At 33.7% G+C, this 19,466-nt stretch overlaps 1 protein-coding gene across 6 annotated transcripts in view; it reads right to left on the bottom strand.

The window, feature by feature from the left end:
- LOC100116824 (importin-11) overlaps positions 1–19,466 on the bottom strand; it is a 337,441-nt gene that overhangs the window by 52,656 nt on the left and 265,319 nt on the right. For 5 of the 6 annotated variants that reach the window (XM_031925208.2, XM_031925210.2, XM_031925209.2 and 2 more), the window contains exons 14-16: positions 10,623–10,719; positions 9,981–10,240; positions 9,766–9,907 (exon numbers count right to left, since the gene is read on the bottom strand). In XM_031925208.2, the coding sequence (XP_031781068.1) occupies positions 9,766–9,907; positions 9,981–10,240; positions 10,623–10,719 (499 nt within the window). Of the gene's footprint in view, positions 1–2,105; positions 2,259–9,765; positions 9,908–9,980; positions 10,241–10,622; positions 10,720–19,466 lie in introns of those variants that run through there. The other variant, XM_032601546.1, reaches the window with a different exon arrangement.

The raw sequence follows: 19,466 nt of genomic DNA, 5'->3' as shown, positions 1-19,466 counted from the left end.
ATGTAGATTTTGATGAATTGCAGGATAAAGATCGGACAGTGTAAGTTTAATGTATTTTCTTTTAAATTTTAATTTTAGATAATTACCTACATTTTATTTTACTGCATATATTTATTTTTACATGATTTTTTTTAGAGAATTAGTTGGATTCATTTGTAGCGTTGAGGCTCAAAGTCAACTAAAAAGCTTTCATTTATTTAAGTTTGGATTAAGTAATGGAACAAGAAAAGTAATGTGCCTCATATGGGGTAAGGAGCTGATTGATACATATCAATCTCAGGTTTTACTCAATAAGGTATCGTATCAAAACTTTTCTAATCAAGTATGTATATGGTCTCAGTTATTAAATTATATTATAATATCAAATTATATTTTATATTTGTTTTACAGAGATTTCACCTAAATGGAGGATTATGCAAGTTATCGAAGTTCGCAAAGATACTCGATGCTCAAGGTTTTCTACAATACGAAATTATAATTCAATTCCATAATTCTGACTTTCTTTGGTGATCACATCCCGATGGCTGCACCACTAGTTGTACCGCCAAGAGAAGTCAACTTTGATACCATCAGGGAAGTCGAGGGAAATATATGTAAGTATAAATTATAATCAATTATATTTAATTATAATATAATCAAGAATAACAAGAGAGGATAATATTTTATATTAATATAATTAGGGATAATATTTATTAATTTATTGATCAAAAACGTACGCCATATAGATTACTAATTTTCGAAATTTCTACAAGCCATCAACAGATACATCAAAACCGAATTTACTGCTACTCCCAGCCGTTATCAAAATGCAACCTATGCATGTGGATCAATCACCGATGGCACCTATAAAATAATTGTGAATATTTCCAATTATATCGTGCCTGTAGAAGTAACCAGAGGAATGGTGGTTACCGTAATTGGAAACGTTCTCAATGACACAAGTATATTTCGTATACTATATTTTATATTTTATTATTTTTCATTGATTTCATTTTAATATTGTTCACTTTAATACAATAATTTTGTTTTCAGGTACACCCTTAACTATTTCTTGCACAGACTCCACTTTGATAACAACACGCGAGGAAGACCCACTGCACGAATTACAATTATTACGAGCGAACAGAACATTAAAACGAAGAGTTCCTCCGGAAAATAATCAAGAAGATTAATATATTCTAATACTTTGGTTTCTTCGTATGTAAAAGTTCATTCGATTTATTATAGAATCTTTTATAGTTTTTTAAAACTTTTAAAAACATGGTTTTCAAACCTTTTGAAGTTTTGAAAATTTTAATGCAAAAATATAACTTAAGACTAAATTAAGTGAGAAGTAAATATTTTTTGTTTATAAGAATCACTAGACTGAAAAAGTATATTATTTTTTGTAAAAGAATGATTACAGTATTGCGTAAAAGAGTCACTAGACATGATTAAAGTAAAATATTGACAAGTAAAACATATTTTTATGTAAAAATAAATAATTACATTAAGTTTAATGTTGTGCAAAAGCATGATTATAAAATATATTGTGTAAGCGAATGACTACCAGAAAAAGATTGTACCGAGAGCATGTAATATGATTGAAGCAACAATGACTTTAAACTAAACTAAAAAAGACTGAATAATTATGTTCCTAATTTTATCATTTATTTTTAATAATATAAATAGTAGAGTTATTTGCAGTCAAAACTCTATGAGTATTGTTGCATTCAAATGAATATAATAATTTAAAAGAATAACATAGAGTAAATATACTCATCGTATGTACAATTATTACATAAAATATATAATAATAAAAGCTAATTTTCTAACAGGTTAAAATAAATTTTGTTCGCAAATTTTTCAGTTTCATTTATTTTTAATCATCATCATGATTAAATTCAGTTTGAAACCTTTTTCGTGAGTGCGCGAACACAAAATTCACTGCCACTGTGAAGAATCTGTGCGCATGCGTGAGAAAAAAAATCAATAAAACTACTCTCATGGTCGCCAGGTGGCGTAGGCGCATCCACATGTTTTCTGTCAAAACAAGGCAGGCCATTTTCTGAATGGTTTTTTTATATAAATTACAGGGAAAAAATAAATCGGATTCTATTACTTACATTCCGGTATTGATATCAATTGCGAAAATGAATTTTGAGTATTTTTCAATTTACACTTTTCATTTACCTTATCTTGATCAAACCTAACCTATTATGTAAATTCTCATGTTTCTTTTGTTGGCGATATTTTATTTATTGTTTTTTATATTTAGTCATAGATCAGTCAAGACAGTGTTTGATGGCATTTACTACTACAACCAGTGTCTACAACCGCCATTCCAAACGATAAAAAAGAAATCGATTTGGTTAGTATATTAAATTTAATGTTATGTTTAGTCACGTCGTTACTCTGGTTAGTGAAGTCCAACCGCTATGGCTCTTTAAAAGCCAGTTACAAGATTAGAAACTAATTACAGTGCAGTTATGAAAAGTGTGTGTTTAAAGTGCCAATCTCTCCCAACAAGTGTATATATTAATAACCACGTACAAACTCAGTGATCATCTTTCTATGTGCAAGATAATCAGATATGAGCTCTGGAAATGTCCTTCATTGATATTTGGCATTACAGCGTTACATAGGCTATATCAAAATTATACCTTTGTTTTTTGCTTAAAAATTTATAAAATTAAATGTACAATTAGGCTACGATAGCAGTTCTTACTAAATTGTCTTTGTTTTTACTGAGAGACAGAACTCAATGGCTTTAGCGCTAAAATTTTTATACAGATGTTGATACCACAATATAAATGATGTCGCTTACAACAATAACAATTTGATTTATTGTTTTAATAAGTAAAAACAAATTGTCGTGCAAATTTTTAACTATGATTGTTTTTAAATAAGCGCCAAATCATAAACACTGTAAAACAAGTAATCATAATATATCCAAGATATTTTTATGACTTTCATTTAACAACTATCAATAGCTAGAGGGTTAGAATTTTGCATAGTAATTTGTTTTCATATGCTACATCAATACATCAAGTTGTCATTATTGTAAGTGATATAATTTTTATTAGTGTATCAGTACCTGTATGGCAATTTTGACGTTAAAGCCATTGAGTTCAATGTGACAATGTAAATCAACACAATTCGATGAAAACTGCCGTCGTAACCTAATTCTACACAATTTTACAAGTTTCTGAACAAAAAGCCAGATGTATAACTTTAATACAACCAACGTAATACCATTCAATGTCGAATATTCACTATGAGTTGATCGATTCACTCATAGTCAATATTCACACTTTCAAAGCTTATCTCTGGCTATCTTGGACACACGAATATTATAATTTACTTTGTATAATGTTTGGCATAGACATCAGTATAGTAAACTTCAAGTCCTGAGTGTGCGGTTATTAATTTACATACATGTAGGATCAGATTATCACTTTTAACACATACTTCTTTAAAATACAACAAAACGTGAGTTTATGTCGAATCTAAATAATTCTACTTCTCATTGGATTAATTTAAATCTAAAAATACGTATATTTTGATTAAAGATTGAAAAAAAAAACAAAAAAGTAACATACAAAAATACTTAATAATGCATGCAATTCAAAATTATGTAACCTCAGTTGTTATTGTTTATTCAACATTAACAATTATAACTATTTTTTAATACTATCATTTTTCTTTGTATCCGGTTTTCCAGGATACATTTAAAGCTATTACAGCATTTACTTCTTTGTTTACTATTATTTTCAAATAAAAAAACTGTAAAAATTAATGATATAGAAAACTATATCATTAATTTTTTATTAAAGACAAATCATTTATAATAAACTTTATTAAACTTTAAAAACTTGTATTTGTAAACTTAAACTTAAAAACTTACAACTTACTAAAACTGAAAATAAACTTTGATTAAAAACTAATCTTAAAATTGCAAATAACTTCAAACTAAAAATATTACTTACAAACTACAATTATTAATAAAATTCATCAATAGAATCTTATTCTTTAAATTATATTTAATTACCTTTATGCTCATTTTGTATTTTTTATTTTAATAACTTTAACTATACATTTCTAAATTTCTATCGAATAATAATTAATATAATAATATACAATAATGCCTTCCCGAAGAGTAGTTCGTATACAAGAAGAAGAAGAAGTATTTCAAGCAAATAGACGAGAAAGAAGAGCTGAAAACCAAAGGCGTAGACGACAGGCTGAACGGAATGCTATTATTGATGAATCCAGAAATCAACCAGTACTCCAGGATCATTTAGGACCAATGAATATTTTATGCACATATTGTAAAGCACAGCATTTTGTTGGAGAAAAAGTATTGAATAAAGGATTTTCTTTTAATGATTGCTGTAGTCATGGAGCAGTTCATTTAGAAGCTACACCTATTTTCCCTACAGATCTCAATGATTTGTTTAACGAAATCTGTAAAATCTTGTAAAGCATACTTCTTTACGGTTCTCTACTATTTTTAGTATAATTTTATAGTTAAACAGCTAAATTTCTTTTTTAATTTGGTAATTTTTAGAATATCCCAACTAAGGCTTTTTAGAATAAATTCAATTACAACGCCGGCTTTGGACTGATTACTTATGAAGTTTAGTAATATTTGCTCATTATGAACGCCATATGGAATTGACGTAATCGAGTTAATTAAATCAATAAATTTTCTAAAATGACAGGTATTTCAATCATTTTCCAAAAGGAATCAGTGTCCATTTCATCTATTTATTTCTTTGAATTCATGAATCAGTATACACGGCCAACAATGTTTTTCACAGGTATAAAGTAAAGGTACGTCCATCTAATTATTTAGGTTTTAAAGGCATTTGGTTTTAATCGAATGTACTTAACTAATAGAAACCAAAAGAAATAGGTTTCGTGTTCAAATTCAGTGGCTCAAAATTCATAAAAATAGCCTTCGTCAATAATTTTCCTCTAAACGTAGGAACAGACATTTTGGGTGGTTTTTTGAGGTTAGGGACGAGCGCTTGAGGTATCGGTAAAAAAGACGGCCGGTTTCGTGTTCAGCAGCACAAAATACATAAAAATACTCTCTGTCAATAATTTTCCTCCCGTCGATCACAGGATAAACCTCTCAACTGCGTGAAAAAGCAATTATGGGGGGTATTTTTTGAGGTTAGGGACGAACGCTTGAGGTATCGGTAAAAAATACCGTCGGATTCTTATTCAGCAGCTCAAAATACATGAAAATAGTCGTTGCTTAGAATTTTTCTGAGCCCCCGTGATTTTTGACAGCTTGATCATTTCGTAAAGTAGTAATTTTTTAAGGTTAGGGAACGCGTAGCTCCGTCTGGGAACAAAATTTTAAAAAACGCCCCTCACTAATTGAAAGTATATAAAAAACGCTAAATTTTCCATATTTTTAAAAATTTTTAGATCCAACGGAATTTTGGACAGTATATATATAAAATCGGGTAGAAATTTTTTTCGGTAGTCCGTTACAACATATAGAACATATACATACAGTTTAGGCAAAAATTAAAATTTTCACATCTTTGATTTCACTGAAAACCACCGATTTACATGCATATATATATATATATATATATATATATATATATATATATATATATATATATATATATACACACACATTTAAATGGGTGGTTCTCAGTGAAATCGAAGATATGAAAATTTTAATTTTTGCCTAAACTGTATATATATATATGTGTGTGTGTGTGTGTGTGTGTGTGTGTTCTATATGTTGTACCTGACTCCTGAAAAAAATTTATGCGCGATTCCTTCCTTTGGCTTCGAGTTCTAGCTGGTCAAAATTGAAGTTTTAAGCAATTTTTGCATTTTTTGCCTATTTTCAATGATTTGTAGCTCATAAGGGATGCATTTTTAACTAAAACTACCCTAATACTTTTTGTTGTAAAATTTTCTAAATTGTTCAATAAAAATACTTTTAAAGCCATATATATATGTTAAGGCTACCTTATTTGCATTTTAAACCTTAAAATATAAAAATCTGAATGTTTGATCCGGACTCCGACAACTTCAATACAGTAAAAAGATACCCTTTTATAGTAAAAAAGTGGCTGTAAAGTTTCAGAATGGACCTGACCTTTTACTAGATGTTATGTAGAAAACAAATATGTAATAATGGCTAATAAGTGGTTTTACATGCAAATTTAAAAACACACGTTGGTATCGGTAGTCAAGAAATGTAACTAAACTCTAAACGAAAGAATAATCTTTGATAATAAATACATACCCATACGAGTATAGTAACACCTTTCCCCATCTTTTTATACTTTGTATTTTTGGCTATAAAAGCCCTGAAATATTTTATTCGTTTCAATCAAATTCAGCACGGCAATCAAGACGAGTCCAGAGCAGAGCGCTCAAAAGGCTGGATACAAACCACTTAACGGAGATAAGAAAAACGAAAAAAAAAAACAAAGGCCTACAAAAGATTTTAATTTTTTTTTATATAAACAATCGACCCTTTTCAGGGCCCCCAAAAATATTTCTTACGTAGAACAAAATTTAAAGCATATCATAATGGATACACGCATCATCAATCAAAGGTGATACGTACTCTACACTGAAAAAAAACACAGTCATTTCTGCTGTAAAGTCCGGTAGTTTTAACCGTTCTGCCACCGTAATGACTGTTCAGTAAGAACACCGGTGTGCCACTCGTAGTTTTGGCGAGTCGCGACTCGTAAAATTGGTCACTTACGCGGGACACCAGCAAAAACGACCGAACTGATTCTTTAAAACTACTGTTTTGGCGAGTCTTCGTACAATGACGGATTACTGGTACGATTTCAGTTAAAATGGCTGAGTTTTTTTTTCAGTGTATAAGAGATTAGTCATATAGAGTAACATTTGCACATCTCTATCAGAGAGGGGAAAATACCACATATATCTTACAGGTCTGGAGGGGGAAAACGCCGTCAGACATTTGCCCTTTTACGCTATAACGAACTAGCTTCCCCCATATGCAGCCAGAAGTCGAAGGGTAGGGGACCGCTCCCCTATACATCACCTCTCCGGCGCTATAACAGCCTGGACCCACTCTCTCCATACGGACCTTCTAACTACTAGCAGGTCACTGACCCGCAGGCGACTGATCCATCGGACTCGAGTAGAACCTTTTCGAACAAAATTCTACTAATAAGTGTCTGAAACACTGAAATATTTTTTTATATTCTTTAATTTAGGTATTAAAAATGATTAATTTCTGAAACATGAGCCCCCATTTTTTGCACTACCATCCGCATGGTAGCATCCATATGACCACTCATTTTAACAAATTTGAAGTATATAAGAGTAAAATTATTTCGTACTAAATATTTATGTAATTAAATAACATACTTAAATCACCTAAAAATGTATTAAGGAGCTGAAATATTTCAATTTTTCTAAAAAGTCATTTTAATACATCACAAAATCACATCAATATTTTCACCAGGAACCCGTATCTTTTGACAAAGTATTTGTTGTATGACTAGCTTTCGCCTTAATTGCATTTAAAGTTTGTACTTGAGGTGGTTTCTTTTAAAAATTTGTATTATTTTGAAAATGTGTTCGTTGATTGGACGTTTTATAGCTATTCCCTGCAGTTTCCCCATTTATATTATCCGAATTTTTTAAATGCTGATTTCTGTTGATCATGGCCACTGTCCTTGAACGCCAAGAACTCGAAAAATGCATCTTGGGTTTTGATGCTTTGTGAATTTATCGTAAATCTAATTTCCCACTCAAAGTGATTGGAAATTTTTCGACAGGTTCTGCTTTGGAGAAATTTCTTTCTAAATCTTGCGCGAAATCCTATACGTATGTGACATATTCAAGGCGAGTTATTTGGAACTACTGTTATATCGGTTATACTCTACTTTACGAGACCACTCGTTTTGAATATCCTCACTCCAAAAACGAGTTTTAAATTTTCGATCGAAATCTGACATAGAGTTAATTGTTTGCTGTGCTATATGGAACTACGCTGAAGCTGTGTTTTCTAACGTTTGACTTATGATCAGATTCATTTCAGCACTGTCTACATTCACGGCATCAATATATTTTTTGATTTCTTGAAGATATCGCATTGGTTTATCTTTGCCGTCGGCTATGAATGTAGGTGGTTTTAATTTAGGTGATTTTGACGCGCGATTAAAGATAGTATTATTACCATCAAGAGTGATCTCCTGGTTGAGCTTCGAGTCGGAGTTCGGAAAATTTAAGGGCTACCCTACTAGCAATAGATTTTGTTACGTTTTCTCTAAATTTTTCTAAATCTTCATTATCTGGCATATTCAGTAGGTTAGAATCTAATTCATCAACCTTTATTTTAAGTGTATTATAGTTTACGTTTGGTCTAGTGAAATTCAGACCGTTATGTTCGACTAGTGCGTGTGTATCTTTATGTTTTTTGTCTAAATCATTGACGATTTCCGACAATTAGTCTGATTTCTCTAAGAGATATTTTAAAACTTCATGAACTTTACGAACCCAGTTAGCGTTTGACGAGGCATTGTCAATCATACACTGGTTTGCATCATCCGCAATGAGAACTACGCTAAGGGTTTCGTGTAATTGTGATTTTAATGTTTGCATAGAGGCACAACTCTTTCTAAGTGTACTAGAAAATATTTTTTTATCTGCGTGTGTCATTTTGTATTTTTGTCAGAGTAAATTTATTTGTGACTGCGTAAAATTATTGCAAGTCTGTTTGTTTATTTAAATCGCTTAAGGGGTCCAGTCAGGGTTAAATCCTGCAAAAAAACAACAAAATATTCGTCTAAAAAAAATTTTTCTTTCCACGTAAATTAAAATACAAAAAATATCTTCTGAAAATATTTACAATATACACTATTTCTACCGAAAAATATCACACACACACACACACACACACACACACACACACACACACACACACACACACACACACATATATATATATATGTATATACACACACACACACACCATACAAAATCACTGACTAAAATTAATGACGTTTTACTATATAAATAAGTGTTTTTAGTCACTTGCCACAGCTTTGTGAAAGATTCGGACCGTCTTCTTTACCTTAAACATGCCCCGTCAGATAACGTATGGATAATAATATTTAATTAATATTTTTCAGAAATGTCTTTCATTAGATATGAGGGGGCATGTTTAAGGTACATTTTAAGCCTGGGTAGAGTAAAGAAGACGGTCCAGGTCCTTACTTACTTTCAGATGATACACTACAGTGACATAATGCACAATAAATTGAGCTGGACAAAAGTCAAGTAAACATTTATTTATTTTAATTTTAAAATAAGTTTGTAAGGAGCACCTTTTGTAATGCCCAAAATTAATTTGTTAGGAGCAACCTAAATTAACCAACACGTCCCCATCTATATATTTTCTAAGGGTTTAACATTTTTAAAACGCAAAGAAAACGTAATATCTTAAAAGAAAATTTGTTGCACTTAAATGTAATGTAAGATATGATATATGATTGATAAAATTTGTCTAAGGTTCTATTGATAAGTGTGATGTCATGTTTTTTAATCTTTTGTTTTAGTTTGGGGTTAATGGTTTTTTTTATATGTAAAAACTGTTTTGTTGTGTGTTTTCTCGGGGCCCACTAAACTATTGTCAGAAGATAGTGCCAGTAGGTATCCGGTGTCAAAGGCAATAGTCGAGCTTGCTTTTCCTACGCCTGCATAGAAAATACACACACAGGCGCGGATCTACATATATTACACATTAATTATTTATACCTGATTTTGTAACATGCTGTGCAGAGCTACACGATGAACTGGATCAAAATTAGCTAGTCGTCTTTTACGTTGCGAATGTTCTGTTTCATATTCAATATCGTCTAAACGTAATAAACTGTGTTGATCATCAATCATTAATGAACTACGCAAAAATCAAAAGTATTTTATTGCATACCAAAAGAATGAGAAAAGAGATAAGAAACGTAAGTACTTACTCTATAGAACAGCCTGTGTCATCAATCTTAGTGATATCATTTAATGTTTCAACAATATTAAGAATCATTTTTGGAAAATGCAATCGAACGATTGGAGGGCAATCAGCACTAATAAGTGAGCATAATGCAAGTGCCAGTAATTTTCTTTCATTATGTTGAGAAACGAGAGGCATGTGATCTATATAAATACGAATTATTTTTTCAAGAACAAAATCCTCTTTAAACTCTTGTCCTACATGCTTCGTAAATTCTTTGATGGCCTAAATTATTAAAAATTAGATTTTAATTAAAAAGAATTCATAACTTTTGGGCCATAAACTTGGCTAAAACTAAAAAAAAAACGTGTTGGTCAGAAATACAGGAGCGGTGTTTCAGAGTTTTGTACCATAGATCCTATTTACAAAGATATAGATTTGTGAACATGTATATGTAAAGATATAAAGGGCGATAAATAGGATCTGTTGACTAGTCTATGTCTCGATAAATAAAGCCTATTGGACAAAATGCTGAAAAACAATTTTCGTTTTTCTAGCCAACAATCGTTTTTTATTGTTTCAACATAATCCATGACCCAAACAGTATAGAGTTTCCTTATAAGTATTAATACAATCTTAATAATAATAACAAATCAATATTGAGTACCTGAACAAAAAAAACTTGTGAATTAAGAAGGATTCGGGCAATGATACACAAGTAAACAGTTAATACCATTGGATGTTCATCTCCATTATAAACGCACCTAGAACAATATATTTTCTCAATACTAATTTGTATAAAGATATAAAAAATACATTGTATTTGTGATACATCATAGAAAAACAAAGATTACAATTAACACTGGCTTCAATTATTCAGAAAAAATACTGTACGATATCATTATTGCTATATTATTAATCTCGGAAAAAACCTTTAAGGCAGGATTTTAAAGAATTAAAACATTTGTCGCTTTCTACCAGAATAACATTCATAATAGTAAAATAGTAAACGTACTATTAAAAGTATTGTACTAATATGCGTAAGATTGGGAACAGAATGAAAATTATTTTATTTTCGAGTCGATGTAAATATAAGTTAAAGTTGAACGACAGTAAAATATGATTTGCTATTCGTTCACTATAAGTTTGGTAGAAAATTGAGCAGTGAATCTGGCGAGCAGCCTAGAGACTGGCAAGTTCGAAATTCTTGTCACTGACATGATGTATTTCGATAATTTGACCTTCAATTGACCTTGAGAAAGATCTGATTGTTTAATCTGACCCCGGATTCGCATTCATCGACCCCAAAAACCCAAAGATACCATGGTTTAGTCTTTTCTTAATGTATTTTGATAATTTGACCCCTATTTGACCTTGACTTAAGATCTGATGGGGTTAAAATGACCCTGGATTCGGATTCAGCGATCCCAAAACCATATAAGTACCGTGGTCAAGTTTTTGGGACTTACAAATTTTTTTATTGTGGGGCTGTGTAATTATTGTTTATTAGAAATCAACTTATACAGGCTGTCTGCTTATATCAGTACAAGCACAGTAGGCATAAGCATAGTATCTAAACGTACACGCACATATCAGAAGTATACGACGCGTATAGTAGCCGCTGTCTGCTATGTTATACAGCAGGATAGCAGATCCAGAATTACAGCAGATACCACCAAGTAGTTCTTAAAGTCCAAGCAAATGTTAAGAATGAACACAAGTTTAAATTATAAAAAGTGTCATCTCTGTGCTCGAATTCAATAATGATGAGGTTTGCTATGTGACTTGCACAGATATTTCTATCTCATCAGTATGCTAACTAGTTACTGTTAATATCCGAATCTGTCATGATCATGCTAAATCCATGATATTAAAGTTTGGCGTCTGTTCTTTTGCGTAGAGTTGTTAAATTATTCAAAAACAGACTGCCATCTCAGTTTTTACATAACCGTCTTGGTTCGGCTTGAACCCTATGCTTTGCCATAAAAAAATACAGACACAAGCAAGGCTTAGCGAGCGAGGTATGGCGTGTTAGTATAAAATTATTATTATCAGAAGTCGCATTTTTTGCGATTTTTAGAAAGTTATGCAGTTGTTTAGTAATTTTTATTTCGAACATAAGGATGTTTATAACAAAATTAGTAAGTGACTTTTTTGGGATATTATCCGTAAAAAAAAATTAATTTTGATTTATAATCAACTCTAAATATTTATAACAGCATTTTAAGGGCAAAAAAGTACAGTGTAGTGTTTATACTTGGAGATTTAACGATTTAGAGTTAGATATAGAGTTGATAAGAATAAAAAATAAATTTTTTTCTTGATTTCTATAGACAATTCTCCAAAAGCGGCGTGTTTAAATAAGCATTCATGATTAAAAACCAAAAAAAGTATTTCACAAACAGTGCATTTTCTATGAGTTTTATTTTCCCTGATTTGATAGCCTTTCTACTATCTAATGAAATAAAATATGCTCCACGGACCAAACAGACTAGGAGAAAAAACCCCGAAAATAAACCAGATATGGATAGTGAGTTTACAATAACACTACCCCAAACGGGTGAGGCAACAAAGACAAGTACCGCGTGGAATTTAGAGAGGGGGGGGGGGGAGGAAAACTCACAAGCCGGATACAGAGGCTTTTCACTTGGCCACTGATGGAAACATAGCTACAAGTGATATGACAGTAGAAGAGTTGAACTGCAACGAAGAAAGAAGTACCTGCTTGAAATGCAAAAGCGCACGGCTGGATCTTCTGTGCGACAAAATTAATGAACTGGTCAATTTTGTCAAAGACCGGAATAATGTGCACAAGCAGATCAAAGATCTTGCTCGGAGCATAAGAGCCAGCTTTGGGGCTCTCTGCTTGGCGAATGACGGTTTGCAACAGTATCAGCAACCAGGAATAGAGAGAAAGGAGACACAGACTATCCCAAGTTTGCGGGGCAGAAAACCGAGCGTAGTCGACCTGGGCAGTCCTCAGAGCACATGTGCCACTTAAGGCATGGATCAACCATGAGAGGATGTCGAAACCAAAAAGAAGAAAAAGAAGAAAGAATAGAAAAATAAAGAAGACGGTAAAAGGGTTACGGTGGCCGGAAATCAAAAAGGCCAGAGACTACTAAGGCCGATAGATAAGCGGCAGCGGGAGCCATAAACGAAGGGTCAGTCCGCCTACGCCTCGACCGCGATGTCGCATACCTTGATATCGGCGCTGCGATACTTTGCATTTCTTTATTCAATTATTTTACCTTAATAAATATATACACTTATTTCGGAATGCTAGCATTGGAATAAATGCAATTGCTAGGATCAGCAAACAGTAAGGCCAGATGATGGATAATATCACCCTAGCCTGTGACGCGGCCATGCCGAAAAGAGTGCACAACTGTAGACGACCACCAGTATACTAGTGGGACAAGGAGGGCACGTAGTAAGTGCCACCGGACCAGATGACGAGAACAACGAGCAAGGAAAAGGACGATAGAACTGAAAGAGACCGGGAAATGGACATACAGTGGTATTGACGGTATAAACAAGGCAATTAGTAATAAAAATGATATAATCATGCATTTAAATTTAAGGGGACACAATACTTTTAAATCCTGAAAAAAAAGAAATATGAGTAAAAATGACAAAATTAAAGTAAATCATTTGAAATTTGTTTTAGTGATATTTAGTATAAATATCTTTAACTTTACTGTGCTAAAACCTTAATTATCCCTTCTGGCCCATTGAGTTTATGGCACTCGGTGCAATGTTTTATGAATTTTTTCACTGTCCGTAGGATTCCGAGTGTACAAATGGTTCTTTTGGGCTCAGATTCAAGAAGGATACTTTGTACACCTGTAGTTTTGGTATGAACGCAGGGATTTTGATTTTAATGCTTCGAAATGATTTAGCGATGAAAATACTGAATTTTTTCTTTTTTTTCGCCTATTATGCCACCTTTTTAAGAATAAAACATTTTCTAAACATTCAAATTAAAATCCCCGAATTCATACCAAAAATACAGGTGTACAAAGTATCCTTCTTGAATCTGAGCCCTACATAACCAATTATTGTTCACTCGGAATCCTACGGACAGTGAAAAAATTCATAAAACATTGCACCGAGTGCCACAAACTCAATATGCCAGCAGGGATAATTAAGGTTTTAGCACAGTAAAGTTAAAGATATTTATACTAAATTTTACTAAAACAAATTTCAAATGATCATAATTCTTTTTTCTTCAGGATTTAAAAGTTTTCCCTTAAGGAATATGAACGCCAATTTTCATTAAGTAAAAATCTTTTTTTAAGGTCTTACAAAAATTCTTACAAAAATATTTGATCAGGTAAATTACAATGTTTTTGATTTGAGCGGAAGGGACTACAAATACAAGCCCTACTACAAAGGAAGTAGGCTGAATAGAAATGAGGGAGTTATTGTATTCGTAAATAAAAACTTAATATAGAACACGGTAATTGTTTAACATGGTAGGATTAAAATTATTGTGACGAGACACGAGTCTCGTACATGTAAATACGTGTGAAGGCGGCTGTAATAGACGCGGCATGCGCAGCTAGCGCGCGCAACGAACGAAAGGCGAATCCGCACGACGCGGATTGAGCGCGCGCAACATCCGCAGAGCGAGTCCGCACGAGCACGGAGCGTGGCAGCGTGCCTTTATAAGGCGGATCACGTGGCGCAACGGGCAGTTCTACTCGAGCTCCACTCCGGGTAGTATCGTGCGCACACGTTACTACAAGGAATAGCGAGAGATAGACCTACGCCGACGAAATCGTCTCGTGAGCCTACGCGACGATTTGGTAGACGAACCGAAACCCGAAACTCCGAGTTGCCATCGTGAGCACACGTGGGCGACACCCGGTGCCACCGTAAAATCCTAACCTACATTCTGACACACTGCTGCCTCCCTCTGCCACTGTGAGCCCACAGGGTTAAGGGAGTAACAATAGTTCCGCCGGCGATTCGCCCGGTCGTACGCTCACGTCCTGGTGAAACAAAGGTAAACTCCTAACCAACCAAGCCAGCCTTACGCCGACATCTCACGACTCGCTTTATCTCTGTGTGCACACAGGATAAAGAGAAGAACGAGACAAGCGACGAAGGTTTGTGAAGCCGTGCGCTCACGACTCCACAAATCCGAGGGATAACCCCAAAACACCGTGACACTATCCCGGCCGTTACTGTGCACACACAGAGCGGTCGAGATCGTTGTTCCGCGACACATTCGGATCGGCGTAGCCGTGCGCACACGACTCCACCGTACCGAATGAATTCCTAACCTTAAAATCCGCCACCGACCCGTCATACTGCCACCGAACCGATAAACCGCAGCCGCGAACACCGAATCAATCTTGTAACGAAATCGCGTATATGTTCTTGTAAATTTGTAACCGCGTTAGTTTAAACAATTCTACTTGTAAAGGCGAAGTATTTTTAACAAGACGCATAATTGATTTCTGTTTCAAATGCTATTGTTTAACTAAGAAATATATTTTGTTATTGTTGAGAATATAAAAAAAGACTCTTTTTTGCTCCTCTCCGGTATCCCGATCCTGGAACCGACTGACTATCCAGTCTCTTGGGGAAAGTTAAACCATTACATTATAAATACAAGAATAAACTTAAATAATAATAGTAATATTCAAATCTTATCTATGTACGGATCACATGATATACCTAAGTCTGAGTTTATGCTAGATTTAAACCAATATTTGGAAAAAAATCATCTTGTTATTTAATATTGATATATTATATTGCGATCACGTAAGTCGAGTTTATGTGCAATTTTTTTGAAAAAGGTTATACACCAGATTTTGTGCTGTTGATTTGGCCAAAAGATCTTGTATCGATAACATCTTTATAAAGAAGACTAGAAATTTAAATTCAGTTGGTTATGAACTCAAGTTGTAAATATTGTAAATCAAATAAAAGTTAAAAACAGCAAACCAACAGTGTTACTAGATTATAAAAAAATCGCAAACATTTCACAATCCCGAAACTAAATGACATTATAAAATATAGGATAGCAACAGCGATATTCATTTAATAAATACTGGTGTCCCTAGGGAGACTATCTTAGGTCCACCGCTTTTTATTCCTTACATAAACAATGTTTTTAAAGAGATCCCTTTAGACTCTATCCTATCGTACGCAGATGATACCGCTGTAATAGCTACTGGGTAGAGGCGCAAAAGAATATGAACAGATACTTACTATAATGATAAATAATTTGCTAACACAATGTCAACCAAAATTCTAAGAATGATAAACTATGCTTATTTCCATAGTATAATCAGCTATGGAATCATAGCATGGGGAGGAGCGTATAAGAGTTATCGCAATCTAGTGCAGAAATCACAAAGAAAAATACTAAAGACAAATAATAAAAATAATTTTACTGTCCACGATAACCCTCTAAATTTAGAGCAACTATTTATTTTTGAATCAATTGTCAAAGTCTTAGAATTTAACAGTAGCAATAATTTTATAGTCAGCGAATCATGGCTAAACAAAATGCTTAATGATCCCTGCTCCCACATTTGTAGCAACAGTTACTTCGATCTTGTGTTGCTGTGAACTTTTTGGCGATATGTCTAAAATCTAGACATTTATAACATCTTAGTGTCCCTTGTCCCTCTCGGATTTTGCAGACTACCCATCCTATCTTGATTTTCTGCTTTGCTATAACCTGTTTAGCAATTGTCGCTGGCATTTCAATGACCGCGGTCTGTGTATCACCCTACGTCCGTCGCACCGATTTTACTGCCGTTTTCTCTACTACAAACGTTTCACTACTTTGAAATTCCCTTTGTAGTGCTTTCACTATATCAATCTTGGTTGTTAATATATCAAGTTACTTTATTTCAAAGATCCCTTGCTCTTGCACTGTTCTTACTTCGGCACCGGCTTGTCGGATCATTTTCTGCTTGTCAAAGTTCTGCTGCCTTAAGGTCCAGCTGCTGTCGTGCGTAGTCTGTTGGAATTTTTCCCAGTATCTCCAGTTTCGGTCAGAATAGGTCTGACCTACTACTTGAATCTATGTAGTAAACAAACTCGATATAATGGTAAATTAGTAATTTTACGTGCAAATTTGACACTTATAACTTAATACATTTTACGTCTATCGATACGAACAAAGTTACGCAGCTAGCTTGAAGTAGCAGAAGAGCAGCACACAACAAAAAATTATAACTACCAGAGCTGAGCTTGAATTGTAGCAACATACTATAAGATTAAACGAATGACTAGATAGGAAGATCTGTTCACACCGGCGTCCAGGTCAGAACTGATTGACTGAGGGCGTTCAAATTTATTTGGAAGTCAGGTACACCATGTCGAACATATATATGTACAGTTTGGAGTTTCAATTAAAATTTTCATTGATTTATTCATTATATATATATATATATATATATATATATATATATATATATATATATATGTGTGTGTGTGTGTGTGTATATATATATATATATATATATATATATAGGTGGTTCTCTGTGAAATCGGAAATAAACATTTTAATTGTTACCCAAACTGTGTGTATATATATGTGTGTGTGCGTGTGCGTGCGTGTGTGTGTGTGTGTGTGTTCTACGTGTTGTACCTTATTTCCCAAAAAAATGTCAGCGCGATTCTTTTACTTGGCTTTGAGTTATAGTTGGTCAAAGTTGGGATTTCAAGCAATTTTTGCATCGACTTTTCGTGCAACGAATTGTGATAGAGAGAAAGAGTGAAAGAGAAAGCTGCATATTTCCTTATATGGAGGTTGCTTATCTCTTTCTTCTAGTTCATCTAGCCTCCTCGCGGTTCCACCTTGGCGTATAGGAGTAACTATGAGAGAACCATTCGACTAATGAGGGGGTTTGCACGTCGCATATCTCCTCATTTGGAGTGCTCCCCTACGATATGCAGAGCATCTTCTTTTTTTTATGCTGCCAATGACTAGATGTCTCGTAGTCAAGTGCGGCGCACCTTGACCTTCCTTTGTCCTCAGTCCTTTGTTGTGCGCGTGACGGAGGTCTGTATTCGGTGACTTGCCCGTGCACTTTTCTGCCTGCGCTCTCTTCTTCCGTTGATAGTCGCCATCTTTTTCTTGTAGCGGCTCGATTTTCCATGCACGGGGCAAGTACGAGTGCCTCCCCATCCTGTCTCTGTATGTACTCTCCTCATTCACTGACTGTCGCCTTACTTCGATTCTTTATGTGTGTGTATGTGTGTGTGATAGCGTCCGGATTTAATTTTTCTCTGATTTAACTTAAATTGCCCTTCATCGCGTTTTATAATCTTTAATGATTTTATTTATTTCTATTCGGATTTTGTCACGTTTTTGTTTGTATTTTTGATAACGTTCTCGTTTCTCGTTTCTATCTCATTTATTAATTATTAAATATGCTTGGATATTTCTAACATCGTATTTTTTACACTAATTTCTTTATCGACTTTTTATTTGGAGTTTATTTATCTTATCTTTTGCTGCATTCTAATGGGAAGAGTGTTGGTTGACCAATTTTATTATGATTGATCTTATTAATTTTTTTTATTATAAAATATTAAAATGCGAAAGAATTGAGCGTACACTTTGTTTATTTGATACTTTACAATTTAATTCCATCCAATCATCGAATGCTATAAATTTGTATTTAATTGTTACATTCTTCTGTCTTACAAAAAATCCTTAAAATGCTTCACTTCTCAAAGTGTAAAATTACATACTTCAGAGGGAAAAGTGGAAAGGGTATGGAGGGGAAGTTGAGGGAAGTGGAGGGGTTAGTAGAGGGGAACGAAGGGTGGGTGGAGAAGTAGTAAAGGGAGGTGGAGGGGTTGGTGGAAGGGTAGGTGGAGGAAAGTGGAGAAAGGGTGGAAGGGGTGGAGGGGGGAGGGGATTTTGAGTCTTAAAATAACGTAAACATAAAAACAATTTTAACTTATTTAGTGGAGGTGGGTGGAGGAAAGGTGGAGGGGGAGGAGAGGATTTCAAAATAAAATCCCGCTAACAACTATTTAATGTAGGAAGATATATATATATATTTATATACTCACCCCGAGATTTAATAAAAAATCAAAATCTTGGATAAAACGTTCACGTTCTTCTCAATAAAATAATATTGCTCGACTTAATGTCGTATCACCAAAAGATACTGAGAGATTTTTCACAGATAACTATTATCAACAGGTCAATAGCATCATCATCATCAGCATATGATATATAGCAAGTACTATTAATAAATATTATTGAATATGTAGATATACTTACTTAATTTAAAATGGATTTCAATAACATATCATTATACAGGGTGACCCAATTTAAACGGGCACCGCTCATAACTCGTCAGGGACAGCCACAATCGAAAAAATGGTAGAGACCAAAGTTGTAGGATATCGAAGGGGCAACCCGATGGTGACCTTGGATTTGACTTTGAACGCGTTTTTCAAGGTCATTTGAAGGTCAACTTTGGTTTTTTAAATAGGAACCCCATTCTTTTATTGCGGGAATGGA

The sequence above is a fragment of the Nasonia vitripennis genome, assembly GCF_009193385.2.
Source record: "Nasonia vitripennis strain AsymCx chromosome 2 unlocalized genomic scaffold, Nvit_psr_1.1 chr2_random0007, whole genome shotgun sequence".
Lineage (NCBI taxonomy): Eukaryota > Metazoa > Arthropoda > Insecta > Hymenoptera > Pteromalidae > Nasonia > Nasonia vitripennis.
The sequence above is the reverse complement of the archived record's forward strand: the minus strand, read 5'-3'. Positions and strand labels throughout refer to the sequence as shown.